General features: G+C 37.7%; 1 protein-coding gene across 1 annotated transcript; it reads right to left on the reverse strand.

Moving 5' to 3' along the window:
- Positions 1-187: 187 nt before the first annotated feature.
- On the reverse strand, positions 188-21,390 carry gnai3 (guanine nucleotide binding protein (G protein), alpha inhibiting activity polypeptide 3). The gene is made up of 9 exons (XM_060880702.1): positions 20,732-21,390; positions 11,815-11,857; positions 10,549-10,690; positions 10,312-10,469; positions 5,202-5,330; positions 4,962-5,091; positions 4,181-4,334; positions 2,548-2,757; positions 188-1,812 (listed from the first exon to the last, which is right to left on the reverse strand). The coding sequence occupies exons 1-8, from the start codon at positions 20,847-20,849 to the stop codon at positions 2,567-2,569; spliced, it is 1,065 nt and encodes a 354-aa protein (XP_060736685.1). The 5' UTR covers positions 20,850-21,390; the 3' UTR covers positions 188-1,812; positions 2,548-2,566.
- Positions 21,391-21,818: the final 428 nt, after the last annotated feature.

Genomic DNA, 21,818 nt, shown 5'->3' on the forward strand with positions numbered 1-21,818 from the left:
TTCAGTTACTATGTATTTCAGTATAATCAACAGAATTACTGTCAATTGCTAGTTTTACTAACAATTAAAGCTGTACAGAGATTTTATGTACTTCTACATTTTAGAGCAGTAGCATAGACCAGGCACGTCATTCTCCGTTTTAATATCCACAAGGAAGGACAATTACATATATATTTCTGGTTTGGTGTAGTAAAAAAAAAAAAATAAAAAAAAAAATAAATCTTGAAACAGCTTGTTGATTCGGTTTCTGTGTGCTTTAATAGATATTAGTGACCCAGTACAGAAAACAAAACAAAACAAAACAAAAAAATTCAAGCAGGAAACAAAAGTATTACACAAGCAAGTTATAAGGCATAAATGGACCCCGGAAAAAATGAGACACGTTGCTGGATATGGATAATAATACTTTTATACACTGCATAACACTGTGCTGGAGAAATGAAGAAACAACAATTAAACCAAGAACAAGTTACAAAACGCCCTATGATGATACCGGTTTGTTTTATAAGACAAAAACCCAAAGGATTAACAAAGTAACATCCAACAGCCCTTAATAAGATCTTAGCAAGAATTATACATTTTTACAGTGTGGGTTAAAAATTCAACTGAGACTTTAGCTGTAGGTTAACAATTAACATTACTTCAAAAGTTCGACATTTCCGAATGTTTAAAATTAAGAAAGGAAATGTGTGACCTAAAGTAGATCAAGCTGACAAACAAGTCTTATGTTTGCCCGTCATTCTTAAAAGCACAGATCACCATTGCAGTTTTCAGACACTCTAGGTTATTTCTAAAAATGAGCATTTAATAATAATAACAATAAAAAAAAGAAAGTTAGATTCATGTTTAAAAAAACATGTATATTTACACACTTAGTAAACCAGTCATGGAGATTAAAGCCTATCTACATTTTTTCAAGCAACAAAACCTTCAAAATATAAAGCAGTGAATGTAAATTTAGCCTCCATGCAGGAAAGCCACGATTTCTACAACATTTATTAGCAAAAAGTGTTCTTGACCCAGTTTCATTTGCATGCAGTCATGAATTTATTACTCAATAATAGTTCATACACACGTAATGAATAAAAAAAGGTGTTATGTAGTGGTCCATGTTAAAAAGATAGAGAAAGAAGGATAGAAGAAATAAGCTGATGTATTTAGCTATTGTTCACCTTTCTTTTTGGTTATAAAGCAACTACAATCAACATTGCACCTCTGATCTGGAAACTAAACAGCTAAAGGTGTGTGAAAATTCTCTAAATTATGCACCTTCATTTGTCTTGTTTCAATGAACTTGTGATAGTGAAAAAAGATAAAGAACTAAAAAGTATCGGAATATCAATAATTTACCTAGAAATCTAACCAGAGAAAGTTAAAAATTCAGTTTGCCAAAGAAATCACAGTTATGTAGCGGACGGTGGTCAGAAAGTCCTCTTATGGCAAGATGCATCTCAACCGTTTATGATTCTGGTGTGTGCATAGAACTACTTTATTTACTGTAAGAGTTGAAAGGATTACCAGTCAGTCAAACAGCAACTTGAATGAACTGTAATTTCATCATGAACAGAACACGGTCGTCCCTCTTGACCTCTCTCGGACGTGCTGGAGAAGTCAAGAAAGACAAAGGATAATACCGCCAATAAAGAAGGTAAAAAGAGTTTCTCCAAAATGTACAGTAAGAACAACGGTGTGCACGCAGTGTGGTAGCAGCATGGTGCGTCTTGTCATTTCCCCCCCCCGATGACTGGAATCCACTACAGGCAGCGACAAAGAGATCCGTCCCATGAGGCGTTGCTCCTTAGTCCCACTACACTGAGTGACAGAAATGAGGACAGGACAGTCAGTCATTTAAATTCTGTGATAAAGAGCTTTATGCCCCTGTAGAGATGTATATTCCCTACAGGTCTGCGGGAGCTATAATGAAACTATACACAGTGTAACTGATGATAACTAGGATGGTACTTCATTTACTGCAGTGAGGTACATGGAGTAAAATCTACGAGATCTTTCACAGTGGACCAGTTCATCATGTAGCACAGCCTCATTTCAAGTTGGTAAGTACTGAGAGAGTGGAGCGGACTCTCATACAGGTGGGAGTGTGTATGGACATGTCAAGAATGTCTGCATGATCAGGCAGGATTGGTCACAATTCCTTTAGGGTGGTTATAATAACCAGCCCCATGCACACATACCTGTGTATCTGACTATAATTACATTTACTTGAGTGGCAGGAAGGCTGTTGTAACCATGGCGACATGTATACACACTATACACCATATACACAACATGCTGTTTTGCACATGAATCTAATCTAATCTAATCTAATCTAATCCGCTTCCAGTTAGTCAGCTCCAGAATTATTGGCACCTTTGAAGAACCCATGGCAAAACTAGACATACACAATGCACAATTTTGGCCTTAGACCAACAAGGATTGCTGTGTAAATAATATATTTATTAAAATATTAATAATATTGTGTTAGTAAGATTAATATAAACACATTATTAATAATAATAATTGCTCACATTACCCCAATGATGGGCCTACCTTTGGAAACTAACACGCTTCAGTAGAGTCCACACTCAATCAGGTTGTTCTTGATGATGACATCTGTGACTGCATCGAAGACAAACTGTACGTTCTTGGTGTCTGTGGCACAGGTAAAGTGGGTGTATATCTCCTTGGTGTCCTTTCGCCTGTTTAAATCCTCAAACTGGCACTGGATGTAAGCTGCTGCCTCTTCGTACGTGTTCGAACCTGAATAAAAATGCCCAGGAGTTCTCAGTCAGAGTAACAGGGAGAGAGACAATGCAATCATGATGCAAACGGGTACGCGATGTGGAACGGCGTCGAACATTTGCAGAGACTACAATTTCGAAGAAGAAGGAGCAGAGCAAAATTCTATAGCATGTATTCGAACCATTGATGAGCAAAATGATCAGGGAACATTTGCAATAATCTCAAATACATTTCAAAACATGGGCAAATGTCGAAACCGCCGTCTAAACGATGACCCGTTTCACAGACTTGAGTGCGTTTAAAAATACATTGGAGGTGGATAAACTGCAATAAATCTTTCATGTTTACAAAGACAAAGTGAAAGGTTCAAGCGTCTCCCTTACACACTTTCATTTTAGGATGACGGATGACGACTAGCAGATACGGTTATTTTTCCGCTGCACAATGAAAGCCCTGGTAACATTTTAATGACACCCAGAATGGAAGCCTGACCATGGACAGACAAAACCCTCCATTTCATTAAATCTAGCAAGCTATAAATCTTCAGTCCTGGCAGAACAGCAGTGTTTTGAAAACGGTTCATTAAAGGGAAAATGACAAGAATGAGAGTTTTGTTAGGATCGTTGGAAACACAGGCGCTGGTGGGCGATTGATTTCAGAAATGATTGCGTGGAATGCAGCTTACTTTAGGAAACTTTGATCCGCAAAACACACTGGTATTTTCTGGCATAGAAATGAGTCCTACTGGAGAAAAGGTCGACTACAGTTTACTGTTAACCAAATATTAAATCACTGTCTGGGGAACAATAATGTATAAACAATAAATTGAGCCTCAACACTTCCAAAAAAAAATGGAATGTATTAAATAACATGACAATATATTGTATTAAAAAAGTTATGAGTATAAGGAAAATCTTCACAGAAAGACCTTCTCAGAAGTAATAAATATTTCCTGTTTAGCATTTTAATATTCTGACTTCTGATTAGATAGAAAAAAAGGTAAATAGCAGCAGCTAGGGCTGTACGAAGAAACTGAACAAATGAATTTAACAGTTCTAATAAGCTATTATTTTTTACAGCACCGGCTACTTGTGTAGAAGCAAACCGCATTACACGAGCCTAATAATCAATAGAATAAAAACATAATTATGGCTATTTTCTGTAAACAGATTTATTTATTTATTTCACCAAAGAAAGACAGGACTGAGGACCTTGTGTTTTGTGGATACTTTGTGACATGACAAGCTGTGGTGTTGTTGGGGGTTTTGTCCCTCTTGTCGTCTTAAATGCAAGATGGAATCTAGGAGTCGGCTATAGGAGAGAACAACTATCTATAGTTGCTATAGTGACAGACCTGTTTTATCCCTTACTTAAAGCTTGCTGTTATTATTGACAACGCCTTGAAAAATAGCTGCCCACAAGCCTAAAGATGTTTTCATACCCGAGTATTCAGGGTAACAGATAGTGAGAGGACTCCTCTTGATCTTCTCCTCAAACAGGTCCTTCTTATTGAGGAAGAGGATGATGGAGGTGTCGGTGAACCACTTATTGTTGCAGATGCTGTCAAACAGCTTCATGCTTTCATGCATGCGGTTCTGTGGACACAAATGCAGGATGTTGTGAAATGCATGACAAGTCCTGCTTGAAGTTCTTGCACAATGTCTAACTGCGCTCTGTGACACAATAAGGTGTTGACTGGTTTCTTACAAGCCAAATGAATAACAGGATATTTTTTCAATCTTCAAGAGACCAATTATTTATGGAAGCAATAGAATATGATTATGTAAAACATCCACAAAGAGAGAACATTAGCATAGACCAGTTAATGTGTGCAAGACTGAGCAGGATCTAATTCCCATGTCGGTTTTATAAATCGTACATCAGGGATCAATCAAATTAGAGGTGGTAGATGAGCAATTCAGTAATAATTTGAGACCTTTAGACAGCTAAATGTCAGAATAGTCTCCAACAAGATGTCCAATCTTATCAGGAAAGAGCTGGTGCAGAAGCCACACCCGAGTCAACTGAAATCCAACTGATAAACAACCGGGCTCAGATCTGTCTCCGTCATGATTAGGACGAAAACCTGCACCCACACCAGCCCTTTCTGGAGAAGATTCAACACCTCAAGACTATATGTGGCAAACTATCTGAGAACTGCAGAAATGAGTTTAGATCATGAGTGTATGAAGTGCAGTAAGGTCATATAGAAGTATGCACACCATCTCTTCATCCTCAGCCAGCACTAAGTCGTAATCACTCAGGGCTACACAGAAGATAATAGCTGTGACACCCTCGAAGCAGTGAATCCATTTTTTCCTCTCCGAGCGCTGGCCACCCACATCAAACATCCTGTACACACATGTACAGTTACCAATCAACATGCACTTAAACTCTTCATATGGTTACAGTTTGTGTGGTAAGTGAAAAGCAACGAGAAGAAGGTGGAAGGATTTACTAACTTGAAGTAGAGGTCTTTAAAGGTAAAGTGAGTTTCCACAATGCCTGTGGTCTTCACTCGAGTCCTCAGCACATCTTGCTGTGTGGGCATGTAGCCCTGTTGGGATATCCTCTCCAGATCATTCAGATAACTAAAATAGACAAAACACATTATTCAGAAAACACTTTATATAAAAGGCATAGAGCAAAAGAATGCAGTACAATTAAACCTGTAGACTTCAAACTACACACTGCTGCAATTATATCACCACCACAAACATCAGTAGAAGATAAATTATCAGTCTTTTAGCTATTAGCTACCCAACGTGGCAAGTCCAATGTTTTGGTTTCCTGGAAAAAGTAAGCTAGTACAATTTAATGGAAACTAATGAGTTTAGTGTTATTAATCTCTTGTAGCACACTGTGTTTGTGCCATTTAGAAAATGTCAGCAGTTATATGATGTGTGTAGTGCAGCAGGTGATGGGAGTCGGGATGACCTGATCATGCTGAAGTTCCAATAACGTGGTAGATCACAAAGCTAAAATGAACAAACATACTACACACATGCCAATTCAAAGCTTTGCTGGACACCTATGAATAAAATGTTAAGGCACAGATGTGACTTTTTCTTGTTCCTGGTGTCTGGGTTAGTCATGTGAGGGGGTCAGTGGTTATGATGAAGGACTACGGATTCGAAGGTTGTGTGTTCAAATACCACCCCAGCGATTTGATACGCTATCAACATTTGATAAATGCTTAAATGTCGCGGCATATTTTGGCATATGCCAAAATGTATCCACCGGTGATTATTAATGGTCTTATACATTGCTTCTCATGAGGAAGGTCACATTACAATTCAGAAAAAGGAAAAGCTCACATAGAAAGAATAGTTTTTTTAATCTATTCTAGTGCGCACAGCTGAAAAGACCAGTGCCAGCATTCCTAAAGCTACATCACTCCATTAAGAGACACACACCTGGAGCACAGGCACGTGACATCACATCTCTTAAATACAGTGCCAAAGAACATACAAATTTCCCATAATAAAATACATCAGAAGCAAAGGGAAAGATTTTTCACCTCAGGACCAGAGGAATGCCAGTGCTCAAGCTGTAGCCTGTTGGAGCTCTTGCACAATCAATATCCAGCAAACAATCTCAAAAACACAAGTCACAAAACATCGGACGGACTACAAAAAGCTCCCAGAAGGATTGCATTTGTATTTACTCACACACGTTCTTCTAAAGTCAAAAACTACTGTACGTAATATACGGATGATTCTGAGACACGAAAAGCTACAGCGAGAGGGCAACAAACCAGCCTCATCTACAAACCCAAATAATGACTCCATTTCAATTTCCAATGCTGATTAAACCCCGCTGCCTTCACTCTCTCAGTGAAACACTCAGAGATCATGTAATGAAGCCATGTGCAATCAAGATGTGGTTAAGTGGAATTGAAGAGATAAGTCAGTTTAGCAATAAGGGACTTTTCATTTTAAATAACGAATGCAACAGTCTAGAGTTGGTAAAGGAATGTGGTAGCCTATTGGTTAAGGTGTTGGGCTACCAATCGGAAGGTTGTGAGTTCGATTCCTACGTCCACCAGGCTGCCACTGCTGGCTCCCTGAGCAAGGCCCTTAACCCTCAATTGCTCAGTTGTATAAAAAATAAGATACATGTAAGTCACTCTAGATAAGGGCGTCTACTAAATGCTGTAAATATAAATGTAAAGTACAGGTAAGTGAAGAACAGCCATAAAATAGTCAAATATTTATGTGAAAATCAACAAATTTCATTACTTTTTTTTTTAAATAAAAAACACTAACACTAACTTTCACTGATCTCTAGCACTAAACTTGTGATAATTCTGTTTTCAATATCAAAATCCTATTTAAATTTACAAATATAAAATCTGATAAGAAATTGGATTTTTTGCTACAGCAATATTTATAGTTCTTCGGTGGTGCTTTTACTGTTTGCGCACTCATTTTCAAGTTTACATCAACCGGGCACCAAACAACGCTAAATCCATGACCTGCTTTCGGGATGGCAAATATCTCTGCAAATGTAATCAACTGGTCTGTTTCTTGTGTAAGAAAACGAGTGTAACTCATCTGTACTTCAAATATACAAATCCACGCTGATCGTTTTTTTCAGAACAGCCATAAACAATGCTTCAGTGTTGATGTTTCAATTGTAATTAGTGCAAGAAGCTTTGATTAATTCATAACTACAGATGTTACTCAAGAATTTTTGAAAAATTAAATCTATGATAATCATAAACACAACACATTAAAAGTATCCTGTGTGCTCCGAATTCACTCACCAAGAAACAGCACTCGATTATTTTGAGGAGCATTGTTCAATGTGTTTTTATCAAAATGTCTGTGTTCTATAAAGCCCTTGCATGAACATAGATATCGAATTTTAAATAATTAAATAAGTGATAAAATGATTTTACACAGCACCCAATATAACAATAATAATAATTATTATTATTATTAATAGATTATACAATTATATATTTTATATACACACACAAAATGTAAAATATATGCAAGATAAACTATATAATTGTATATCTTTTACAATTATATAGTTTATAATATATAAAATAGTATAATAATATATAAAATTATATATTTTATTTGTATAATTGTAATTATACACACACACAAATAAATATATAAATAAATAAATATTAAAAGAGAAAAATTCATACAAAAAATAGGATACATTGCAAATATTACAAGGTTAATGCGTGCAACAGGAGAGGGAAAGACGGCTGTTTGTCTTTGGGTAATGACTTGAGTGCAAAAAAAATGTCAAAGACCAAAGCGTCACTGATACCATGCCAGAAAAAAGAATGTGCCTTGTGAAACAGCTCCTTTCCTTTTATTACACTTTCAATAATCTTTCTGATATAAACTTGGCTTGGGAATATAAAGAAACATATAAATGTAGTTGGTGGTTAGACCTGATCTCCTCTAATTTCCATCACTGGAATATACTGGAATTTTCAAACCAGAAGAACAAACCAGGGTGAGTCACACAAGCTCAGTGAAGAGCCAAAGAGAACAGCGCTGGAATGCAGCTCCTGAGCGTAACATTTCATTCAGCAGCATGCAATCGGGAATCAGAAGAGCAAGACAAAGCTTGTCACAGACCTGAGGAACTCCTTACTACAGAGTCATGCCTCAACAGGTAAACAATTCGAACATCCACGTTCTTATTCCTGAACCTAAAAACTCAAATTTCCCTTCACTCGCAAACGATCGTCTCTTATGTAGCCCATTAAAACCACACAAGTGTCTTCGATGGACGTCATATTTAAACAAACGTTATAGAAAGCCACAATACGGTTGTGATTTCAGATAAAACCATAGTGCTACTCTTCCATTTTTAGAGACACTCATTATCTAAACCACAACACAAATGATAATGCGAAATAATGCTTAGAACCTAGAAAGCAATAAAGGTTGTACTAAAATGTGTTTTAGGTTCACATGAGTAAAGGTCCGAAAAGGGAAAAAGGAGAAAAGTAAGATAGATGGCTGTCGCGAGAAGTTAAGTTTTATCTAAGATCTGAAATGTATAAAAAAAAAAAAACAAAAAAAAAAACACACACACACATTACTGTAACAGGTCACTGCAGCACATGTTCTATTTTTACAAGGCTGAAAAATAAAGTCATTAAGAAATAAGAATAAGAAAATGTAAAACATTATAAACATGTGAAAACTATGGGGGGGGGGGGGGGGGAAGCCTTCTTCTTTTCCTAATACTCAGTTACATCTCCACACGCTCAGATAACTTGCCTTAACAACACATTGATACTCTCAAGCATGACGTCAGTGTATCGAGCCTCCCTGTTTTGTGCATTTTGTAGAAGGCTTGTAAGATTGTGTGCAGTACGCCATTGTCCTATTAAGTCTCCTAACTATCGTTGATTGTCAAAGTATCACTCGAAGGAAAGAGTGAAGAACGGGCTTGGTCAAACACGTATGTAATGTGTCGCATACACGTTACGGTGTTCACCAGAAGCTGGTTGTGATACAGCTATAATTGAATCACAATAGCTAACATTTAGGTTGTTATCCCCAAACCATGTTCGGAATGTCGCAATATTTAAATCAGGACTGGAACTAAAGGTAACGTAGCTGCAACCAAGGAACATGTTCTGTTAAGCTACTCTATGGTCATATAGCAGGTTATTAAGGTTTATATAGGATGCAAAATAGTTGAAAAGGAAACATATTACAAGACACAACATACTTAAATGTGTTTTCAGTCAGATGTCTATAGTTAGCCATTGCAATATTTGGAATCTATTTGATATTTGGAATTTTCATTACTGCTGTCAATCATCCAAAGCTGAGTTTGTAGCCTATTTCAGTGTTTCACCTGCTGATATCTAACAATAAATCCCAGTCTATTGGGATCCTCTGCTTTTAGTGGATTATTGTCTGCGAAGCTGTGTTTCAGAAAAACAAACAGAAAGAAGTCATTTATATGGCAAACCTGACACTCAGCAAAACATAGCAGAAACAACCACAGTATACAAATAACTTGCAGCCGTTCAGAGGCTCCAGTTTTCTAACGTGAACTACAGTATCAGCAACGGAGCAGCCTGTGTTGTGGCCAATCACATGCATGTATCAGGAAAGTTATCTAACTGACAAAAGGAAGAGTTACACAGAGGTTCAGAGATTTTATATTCTCTTTACCCTTTATGGTCGAACTAGTAAAGTGACGAATTTTTAGTTATTTTTAATTTTTAATTTTTTTTTTAACTTTTCATCGAAAAGTATGTTTAAAAATGACTGGACAAAGAAGAATGCGTTTATTCTCGGCGTCAGGTGCAAATCAGATGTTCCTAGCTTGTGGTGTTAGTCAAACGTGGTAGAGTGAAGCTCCACTGTGAAACAAAACATAACCACTTTAAAAGTGACGTGTCCTATTAATATCCACCAACGTCTTAAAAGTTAACTCTCTCCATTCGGCCAATGTATGTAGCTAAGCCATCACATATTTGACTTGAATGGCCCCTGCTCTGTAGGATAAGAAAGAGACGCATTCATATAACTGCTGATCACAGCGATGTTTCTGTGTTTAAGTGTGTGTTCTTACTAGGAGGCCGAGTCGTTTAGCTGATACTCTCGGGACCTGGTGAAGCAGCTCTGGACTCCGTTGTCTCTCCAAAGCCTGCGGATGACACCAGCCAGCTCAGGGGTCATGACCCCTTCCTCCGCTGTTCCAGCCAGCACAAACAACTGCCGGGCGTCGTCCTGGAGACCAAATACATAGTCAAAAAGCAATACAGTCCCTGCGTGAATATTTTTTGTAGCGAATAGGAGAGAGACTCACAGCTCTTGCTGGGTCACCGAAGTCAATCTTTAATCGACCCATAGCTCTTATGATGGCAATAATTGACTGGATGGTGTTGCTGTACACCACCACTTTATACTGCTTGCACTCTTCTTCTGAGTAGCCATCTTCATGGATGATCCTGACAGGAAACCATTAACCAATGGTTAGGTGAAGATTTAATACCAATTATACCGTTATTGCGGAACTAGAGCCGAGAGCTCCAGCAATACATCTGAAATATTTCTTGACTCAAAACATTTTAAACACGATGCGTAATGGGAAATGAATAGAATCATAAACAATATTTATACACACAGACAGAAGACTACAGTGTACAAGACATAAAGGAAATGCACAGTAAATTAAAAATATTAAGGATTTTCCTTCTAGCTATTCGACTGTGTGTTAAATGAATATACTGCAAGAAAATGTCAACTCTCATTCAACATTCATGACATGAAGGCTTAGGTGAATTTTAGCAATATTCAGGGAGTGGACTAATTAATCACTTACATCAGCAGCATTTCTCAATTCACATTTTAGAAAACCAAATTCTTATTATTTATATTAATCAATACAGCAATTGTGACTATAACAGAACAGAGCTGAACAAACCAGTGGGAATTTTTGACCTGCCACATATGTAATTATTCATAGCAGCCATGTAGCATATTGGTTTTGCTTGCAATTTAATCATCCAACAACAATTGCCCTGAATATAAAATACAGGGAAATTAACCTTTCACCCAATTCAGGCTTAAAGATAGTAGAAGAGGGTGTAATAATATTGTGGGGAGGTCAGGAGCTGCTTGACTTGATAAGGGTCAAATATTAAAAATAATACTGAGTAAAACACACACGTGTATATATATTTTCTTTTACTAGTCTAGTAAAGCACTTCAATGCTAAATTACATTCGTAAATTGTGTAAAGGATGGCAAGCATGTTAATGTGTAGCCTGTGGTAGCCTAGTGGTTAAGGTGTTGGGCTACCAACCGGAAGGTTGTGAGTTCGATTCCTACGTCCACCAGGTTCCCACTGCTGGGCCCCTGAGCAAGGCCCTTAACCCTCAATTGCTCAGTTGTATAAAAAAAAGGAGATAAAAATGTAAGTCGCTCTGGATAAGGGCGTCTGCTAAATGATGTAAATGTTAATATAATGCATTTGGAGAAAATGTCACTAGATTTGGTTTGGAAATTATTGAGTAGAGATGAAGAAATCCATCCGTCAAGACTAATACATAGATCTACAGGCAAGACTTACTTCATCTGCTTCACTATTGTGCTTTTCCCTGATTCACCAGCACCTGGAACATAAGAAAAGGGGGAAAAGAAAAATCACACAAAAGTTTTTGAAATCTAGCTCAATAAACAAAATAAAACCCCAGAGGTCTGGATCACATGCAGAGTACAAGGTCTGCCACAAATGAATATGATCTTTGAGCTCGACCCACAACATCACAAGCCCAGCATGAGCAGGAGAACTATTTTAGGTGATGATTGCCATTCACCAAGATTAAATGCCAGGCACATAAAAGGTTCGTCTGATGTTTGGATCCTTAACCCTGCTGTTATTGAGGACATGACAGAGACAGAGCGATGCTTTTTAGAAACCAGGTCTAATGACTCACTGTAAACACCAGGAGGAAGGGACAGATTTGACAAACAAGCTTTTAGCATATTGGTGATGCGTGGGGGCTTTGGAGTAGGGTCCTGGCATTCTGTAGGCCTGTGAGGCATGTGCAGCTTCATGCTGTGGTTATTTGTGGAACTATTATTATCGATGTGTAAACTGAACATCCGCTGGCAAATAACGGGGCCATTTAGAGTACAGTTTAACAGCACGTTACTTTATCAGCATCAACATTTTAATTCACCTTAACAAAACAAAACAGTTACTTAACACTTAGTTGACTGACTACACCAGAGTAAATATTTGCATAGATTTTATGTTCTCTGATGTTTGTCATGGGGCATTAACAGCATCATTAATGTCTGTTTTCTTTTCTTTTTTCTTTTTTCAAAAATGCCAAAACCATTGTTTTGCTGGTTGCCTTTACATTGTGATGCATACTGTGTATCATTTTCAAGTATCATGATATATTTGTCATATCACAAACCCCTCAATGGCTCACAGGGATTTCAATGGTATTTGAAATGTAGCCTGTAGTTCAAGATGGCCAGCTACATGACCAGATACTGACACAGTAAAGCACCAGTGACGACGAGAGAAGAGGAAAAAATGTAGCTAATAACAGCTAGTCACTAAACCTGCACTTTCAAAATGATTGCAGCCTTTTAGTTATTCACTTTTTCTGTTAAACACATCCAACAGCTCATACAATGAGCTAAAGCTTATACGCTGCCACGTAGTGTGCAATGTAATAAAGACTAAAAACAAACAAATAAGATTAATTTAAGGAAAAAAAAAAACATTGGTATTGCTAGACTAAACTACAACTACATGATTGTTGATGAAACAGAAATCTTTATTTTGGCTTAGAACTGAAATCATGATTCTCAGCCTCTCAATATTCTTTTTTACTCTTACAGACTATAGTAGCTAATTATTTTTGACTAGATGTGTACAAACGACAGCTTATGCGTATTATATATTACTGATTTACTATATTTAATATAATCTTAATCTTATTAGATGCTATGAGTGCAGGGTGTTAAAAATAAACCAGCTAAATAACTAACTACTAATTGTAAAATCTTCTGTTCTTCCCCTGATAAAAAGTCTTTTTTCATAAACCCTTCAAACCAAACAAAATAAAGCTGATTGACCCACGTCTATAAAACCGCTGTGCAACTGCAAGAAGTTTACTGTTGCTTAAATAGTCAAAAAGAGTAAAATCAGGAAAAAAATAACAATAGAAATCACCTGCCAAGAAAGAATATAGATATGCTTTCAAAATAATCCTGATATTAAGGTTAAATTGACAGAATTACTTATTAACACAACAGACTTCTGTCTATTGCATCAGTCGGTGTATTCAAGTCTTATGACATTATACTTATCATCATTATTTGCAGAAGACAATTATATTTAGGGTAGTGATCACTTTTGTTAAAATGTCCTTCAGGCAAGATGGAGCAATGCTTGGAGGACTTTTATCGTTTCCTCTTTTTCTCTCTCTGCACATTTTAGTATTGAGGTGAAATTCTTAAGCTGAGCTTCTATATGTAGAAAAGGCTGTCTGTGTGTATGTTTCATTACATGACCTTCCCAGCTTTGCACCTCATCTGCAATGATTGTCATGCACATGACAAAGTGACATATCTCTGGGTTTCCTGTTAACAGTCCATCCATCCCTCCACAGCCTTGAGCTTATCCCAGGGGAATTGGGACATAATCACACACCCATTCGCACAGTATGGACAATTCAGAGATGCCAATCAGTTCAAAGCACATTGTCTTGGGACTGGGGAGGGATCTGGAGCGCTCAGAGGAAACCCCTGAAGCATGGGGAGAACATGCAAACTCCACACACACAATGAGAATTCCACAATGTACAACAAAAGCAGAAATTAAACAGATTTTGAGAATTGAGACAGCTGAAATTACAACACAGCTCTGTAAAAGCTGTGACTGGGGGGAAAACGGATCTGGGAGTATTACTAGACCACAAAAAAAAAACTTCACATTGCACAATCTGGGCATCTTTACAGATTAGGATTTGAAATAAAGTTCAAACTCACTATCCAACGTTATTTTATAACGCGAATGAAATATAAAAAATATTTTGTATTGGTATTTATTATTATTATTATTATTGTGTATTGAACTGCATTGAAATGATCTGTGCATCAATGGAGATTATGAAATCAAGATGCATTCAGGAATTTTTTTTTGTAAAATTCAAACCAGCTGAAAATGAATGGAAATACCCTAGTCAATGTGTTTTCTACACTAAGGAAAATTTGAATTCTACTGAGCTGTAACCACAATGACTAGTTTATTACACTGCAAAAGTTTTCCATCACTTCTTCATTGTGAAATTACATGTAGCCCTAGAGTTTAACCCAAAACATAAGGCGTTTTGCCAACATTTTTGCCCCAAGTCATGGAAAAGAACCACATCAGGGCATCACATGCCAGAAATAGGAGCTGTCTGTGTTATATAGACACTTCCCAGGATAGGATTGAGATGTACAGTACTGTGGCTGGTCATACACCTAGGGAGCAGGAATACCATTCCAGATGTGAGGAGAAACAAATCTCTTGCCAACAGCGTTGTATCAAGGCAGAGGCCGCATCTAAAGCAGCGTTCATCATGCTTCTAGTAGGAATGTGTCAGTAGTTGCTTAAAACACTTAACTGCAGACCTCAATACCACTCAGACCACTGCCATGCAGAGCTTTGAGTTTTCAGTCCTGCCTCTGTGCCAGTTAATTACTGAGCGTAGCTGTGGTGCAGTGAAAAGAGAACAGTGGGTCCAGAGCTGAACCACTGATCTAGCTGATAATATATTGCAATAATTCTATCTAATATATTGCACAATACTATGAGCGCTACCTTTGCAATCCTAATTCACTGACTAAGTATACAGAAACTGTATGTTCTGAACGTGTAAATCAGGTAGCAGTTAGGAACACGCGATCATTCAGATTAAAAAAATAATAATAATAAATTACGTTTCTCCTCAAAGCATGATTTCAGAGTTTATACTAAACTTGATTTAAACGGGTCTCTAATGACTACAGTAGATCGAATTCTGATCAATTCACATAATACAAACGGAAACAATTACACTGAAATCTCACGAGGATACAACTATACACAGTATGACGTGTAGTGAAATGGTTTTTGGCTGCCTGAGTAATAAAACAGAATCAATAATGAAAATGAAGAATATGAATAAAAGTATACAAAAAAAAGAACAATATACTTCGATTAGTGCAAACCATGTATAATAATGCAGGTAGAGTAACACATTGGAAACTAATCTGTTGTAAAACACCAGTGTTGGTTTGATTCTCAGCGTTTGATTTTGGTCAAGGCTTTGAAACTATGTGATGAAACAAAAACAAGCCACGTTGTCAAGTCAATGTCTGTTCAATCATGTGAAACTGACGTATGCATTCGAATGATGCAAATTCATTGAGCCTTTTCTGTCAGTGTATGTAAAGGATGGTCTCTGATTGTGTGAGAAATATAACCATAATCATATTCTAACACTGAGATTTTACTGTCCAACAAAACCAAAACAAAAAAGATGACTTCAGATCTTCATCTAGCTATCTCTAAGTGACAGACAGATCGTTCCTGCTCACAGCACAGCTGGAAGACATCGCAGTTGCCTTACTGTAAATGAGCACAGTGGTCACTGCACATCAATTTCTATATGCATCTGAAACCGGTTTGCATGGGCGTGTGAAGCACGGCATAGCTCCTGTAATTACATGCTGAGCAGTGGTGGCATTTGTATTGTGGTTCAGGCTCCTGCTATAATAAAGATCAGCTGAGGACTTCAGCTGTTTGATTTACCGAGGCTTATTACAGTGCAGCATTATTCGATGCAGTCTACCACAGCCTGAAGCCTGCATCCCTGAAAGTGCAATAAAGTCCCATCAGCCACAGCAGTAGACAGAAATCTCATTACTGCTGTTAAATCTGATCAGTCTTCTGTGGGAAAGCAGTATCATGAGACTTTTACTGTATGCTTTTTTTGTTGCTGTTTAATGCAGGTGTTTATGGCAGACGTATCACATGCCTTAGACAAAACAAGGTGGTGATAAGAAAACGTAACCAAAACAAGGCGATTTAAACCTCAATGTTAAACGACGAGGTTGGAGTAAAACCGGCCCAATACCTCCAGCTTTTTGGAGTTATTTTAGGGTTTTAGGGTTAAGGGCCCAGCTCAAGGGGCCAACAGTGCCAGCTTGAACCGTGATCCTCACCCCAGAGCCTTAACCACATGAGCCACCACTGCTCCAGCTGCACAATGTATAAGGAAGAAACAGGGCACAATATTCATTTATACATTAATATTAACAGATTCCAAACAGTTATAAATGCTAATAGTATGCTTTTATGTATGCTAATAGTATGCAATTATATATGTAATAGTATGCTTGAATACCGGACAGACGTAAAAAGCGTTTCACTGCATGTCGTTCTCTGTATATATATGTGTATGTGACAAATAAAATTTGATTTTGTTTCATTTGACAGTTTTATTCCACTAATACAAGAAGAATTTTCCAACGTTTACCATTTACTGTTTATTGATAAATAACATGATGAACTTCAGTCTATCCCATACCAAAAAAATGAACTTTAAGGATTGGGGTCAAAATGCAGGAAGCCATGATACAGCACCATTGGAGCAGTGAGGGTTAAGGGCCCAGCTGAAACGCCCAACAGTGTCAGCTTGAACAGTGCACCTCACACCAGAGCCTTATACACATGAGCATCTTTCATAAATGCTCAAACATACTCACATCCGTGTGTGTGGAAGTAGTTTTAGTGTAGGAGAATTTACACATGTGCAAACATGCAAGTTATCAGAGAAGACTAAACTTTCTAGTCTGTGTTCACTCTCATTGTTGCTGAGACTTTGTTCAAGCATGCACGTATAGGAACAAAAGCTATGTGGGCTGAGTGAGCTAAATCTGCATTATGATTGCTGCGGATGAAGATGACATGCTTTAAAACTGCCTTGTGACTGGTTTGTGCAAAACCTCCACAAATTTTAGTCAAGATAATGACAAAGGTTTGGATTTAAGATGAAGAAATTCTGCTACAAGAACATGTAGGTATAACCTCTTAAAAATGCAAATTTTGGCTCCTGATTTTGGTTTTTTCTGAAAGCTGGACAAAGCAACACAAACTCAGAAATGTGGATTAACTCCAGTCCAGTAGTGATTGCGGAGCAGCAGCACACCAGAAACTGCTGATGTCAGGAGTGCTGTGTGGTGCACAAAAGAGAGAAACAATCCCCAAAAGTTGTATTAACGGATGCAGCCTAAAAAAAATGTAGGCTTCGATCCATTTAGTTTGCACAAACATCACTGCTGTTGTTAGTAGAGATTAGCAAGTGTTAACAGTGTTCAAACAACACACCAGAGCTAAATAAAGAATTACTGTGCTATTGGGATGCCTCCCAAATCCAAAGCCTTCACTTTACCCACAACAGAACTGATCTTCGTCCAGCTAAACCTCGATTTCCCAGGATAAATGTTTGTGCTTTTGGGGGAGGCTTTTATTTTACGCACTGCATACTGGGCTAAACAGCCTGTGCAAAATTGGGCTCGCTGAATAGCTCACCCCACTTCATGCATTCAGAGTATAAACCGAGCGCTCTTCCATGCTCCAGTAAGCTTCACAGTTTAGACAAGAGCACAAGGATTTGGAAAGAAAAGCCCACAGTGTCCTGCTTTTAAATCAGGCAGGAATTTGGAGCTGTGGAATTTTAAGAACTTTTAAAGCCTGGTGAAGAAATCTGTACTTTGTGGAAGTCTAGTAATCATAAATAAATGCATTTTGCATGAAAAGCAACACAGAAGAAAAAGAAGCTTTCTGCCTACCTGTCACATTATAGCACACTGAAATTCTTTTCTTCACATATCCCAGCTTGTTAGGAGGCTGGGGTCAGAGCACAAGGCCATGATACAGCACCCTGGAGCAGAGAGGATTAAGGGCCTTGCTCAAGGGCCCAACAGTGACAGCATAGCAGTACTGGGACTTTAACTCCAGAGCCTTAACACTTTAGCTACCAGACATTATAATCCGTTAACGAGAAAAGAAGAGAGGGCAAGATATGGTACTTGTCTAACTTGGAAACCTCGTATGTCCAAATTTGGTCAATTTCATATTTTTTCACATAATCGATGCTATTGGTCAGTCCCCACATGGGTCTGTTATTTTTACAAGTTATTAACCAATCTAAAGTCTTGAAAATAGCTTGAGCGCAAATCTCATATCTCCATTGGACACTTCAACTGTCCACCTCTTCCTCACTCCGCGGGAAAGCTTCGCGGTATATTTCTCCTTAATAAGAGTCGCAACGAATCAACACGTCTTCTGAGGTAAATGTCTTCAAAACACTGGGCTCAAAGAAAAAACCCCCGCTAGTTCTGGTGCTCGTCTGAGGACAGGAATTTAGCGCAAGACAATCCACTCCAACACGGACTAAACCCTGTGCACTGCAGATAAGGTACGCCATTTTTTTCATTTCCTGAAAAATAACGGTTTTGGAGATATGAGGATTCCGCCCGACAGCGACGATATGAGACACAGTCACCTCACAGGTAAAGGTCTCAAGAATACGCAGTATTCAATCAAATAATATATTACACCTAATGCACAGAGAGAACACCACATAGCTCAAAGCTGTTGTGGTCATGAACATGAAATTTTATCAGGAGAGAATAGTTGTACACAGATCTCCAAAGGAATTTATATACACATTCATTTCCCTTACATTATATTCATGCGCACTACTAGTTGAACCCAATGCACGAATGTTTTGGCCAATTATGTTTCTAGTTAACCAAAATGTAAGACCCTGGAGATTGCACTTATATTTGGTCTAAATTATGAATTTAATCTACATAATCTAAATGTGAGGCATTAAGTCTGAATAAATTCCATCTGAGTAATAATCCTCAGAGACTTCCTGTAGTGTTTAGTGTGGTGCTGCAGGTCCCCAGACGAAACGGTCGAGAAACACCACAAGAAACACATCAGAATCTTTATGCTTCTCATATACAGGCATCTCATATGAACACTAGATGTTTTCACAGCATTTTGGCCCTGTTTTAAGAGAACGGATTCGTCTTCCTTCTTCTGAGCTTTACACTTAGCCAAGCTAACCCAAAGAGTGCTTTTGTGGTTTTTCAAATGGCGGCCTATGACGAAGAAGGGTGACCTACAAAATAGGCCTTTATTATAATTTGGGGTTTAGCAGGCTACTTCTATCCATGTGTTATTCATTTGTGGACATACAAAACAAATACACATGGCTGACATGAAAAGGACAAGCATGGTTCATTCCCTCACACACTGTTTTTTGGTCAAAGCAAGCAGCTGTTTTGTTGGCATTTTTAATTTTCAGTGTCAGTCTTCAGTTTGGATCAATTTGTTTTAAAGTCAAATAATAATATTAAACATTAAATCATTAGTGATTTTGTTGCCGACAAATGAAACACACATAATAGAATATAGAATTGTAAAGGCTCACTAAACAAACACGAGTATCATTTTAGCAGAGCTTTTCTCTTTCTTATAGACAGCCCAAGAATGCAAGATCTTTACCGTTAAATATCCCAGAAGTCTATAAGGTCCATTAATTCACCCGTAACACTTTTGTTCATTACATGGCAATTGAAGTACTGTTCGTGAGTCATATTGACTTTGGGCATCTGGGAAATAATAAAATAGATTTTTTTTTTTTTTTTGGGGCATAAAATCACTTCTCATGCTTGGAGATGGTTTTACCAGCATGTAGGCATATTTTTGTAAAAGCTTCACTGATATTTCATCACTTTTGTAATGCTTTTTAGTACCAGGTGAAAAATGTGCAATTGTGTGCATCACCTGTGCAATGTAAACATGATGGGGAAGATGTAACAAGTAAATATAGGTTTGTTAGGTTTTTTCCAGTAGAGAAAATAGAATACAAAAAAAATTACAAGTAAAAATAAAAACAGTAAACAATTTTTTAAAAATAAATTTAACAAAAAAAAGGGTAAATTCACAGGCTGGTCCAAAAACTCATTATCCTAGACCTTTAAATCCCATTAAAATAAAAGGGTCTCAGTCACTAGTTGGCTGATAAACCATGAGCTTCGTTTACATTGTAATCAACACCATGGGAAACAATATACTACTGTTACATTCAACCGGGAAACAAGAGAAGCATGTTTTCCTTCCTGTTTATATATATATAGAAAGGCCCATTAGATATTTACACATCCAGAAATGCAGAGTATAATATACTTCTGCAAATTGTCTTATTTGTTTGAATAGATGGGAGTGAAACCTCCCAAAGACCAGATTATGTTCCATTAGTTCGCTCATGCAAATGACCAATGATCTCGTTTTATTTCTAACTGATCGCCAGATCCACATAGATGTTATGTGCATGCAACAATTATTTACGGACGCGCGTGTACATGTTCAAAAAAGAGGATCAATGGTGCGTTCACTGTGCCCAAACGCACACGCTTACCCAGCAGCAGCAGTTTGACTTCTCTGGACGCTTTCTCTCCGTCCTCCCGCAGGTTCCTATCGATTATTTTGCTCCTCTCTATCGCGGCTTTATCCTCGGCGCTTAGGGTGCAACCCATCTTCACCTATAATCCGTTTGTTGTTTTGAACAACAAACAACCGAAACGACGCTAGACCAAAAAAAGTGATGGCGCTCCGAGCTGTATTTGTGTGCTGGTGTTTGTGCTTCACACCATACGGTTCACACAGCAAAGGCGTTGGTTGGCGCTACAGATTCTCACATGGGAAAGACACGAATTACCATCCAGCGAAATAAAAAACGACTTGTTTTAAACAACAAACTCTTCCAAAAAGTGGTTTGTTAAAATTCTATGCAAGACCAAAAACTGCATGTGTTTCACTAGTAAAGAAAGCTGGATGTTTCTTTGACCAAAAGAAAAGTGACCACTGATTACCAAATAAAACCTCGTCGGTAAAGAGCTGTAGTATAAACACAGGATGAGAATATCCTTAAAAATGTATTCTTTAAAAACAACTCGCCGAAAAACAAAATGCAGTAACTGTGAAATTCCTCAAAGTTGGTGGAAAGGTTGTGAAAAGCTGGAGCGCGCGCTCAGTCTTCATCCGTGGTGACTGGGGAAAAATGCAGCTCTGCACAAGAGGGGGCTGGTGAACATGCATGCTGGGAAATGTAGTTACTATGAGAGCAACCAGGCGTCATCTATTCGCTTCTCTATATTTCACAAACAGATGAAATGTCGAGATATTTTGATGTTATAAATAAAACGAGTTTGAATAAGGCCACATACTGGCAGAACTGGAGCAGTAACTGTGTGCATGGTGATGATATTGGGCATAGGATTTAATAGGGGGAGCAATTGGTGCATTTGCACCCTCTACTGTAGAGATTCAAATTCATTCATTCATTCATTCATTCATTCATTCATTCATTCATTCATTCATTTCCAGTAAACTTTTTGTTTTATCTTCTTCAGTGTTATGAAGAATCTTACCTTCAGACACAAATTCACATGCTCAGACAAACAGGAATACATAGAATAATAAATAAGTAAAGATTAGAATGACGA

The sequence above is a fragment of the Tachysurus vachellii genome, chromosome 11, assembly GCF_030014155.1.
Source record: "Tachysurus vachellii isolate PV-2020 chromosome 11, HZAU_Pvac_v1, whole genome shotgun sequence".
Taxonomy (NCBI): Eukaryota; Metazoa; Chordata; class Actinopteri; order Siluriformes; family Bagridae; genus Tachysurus; species Tachysurus vachellii.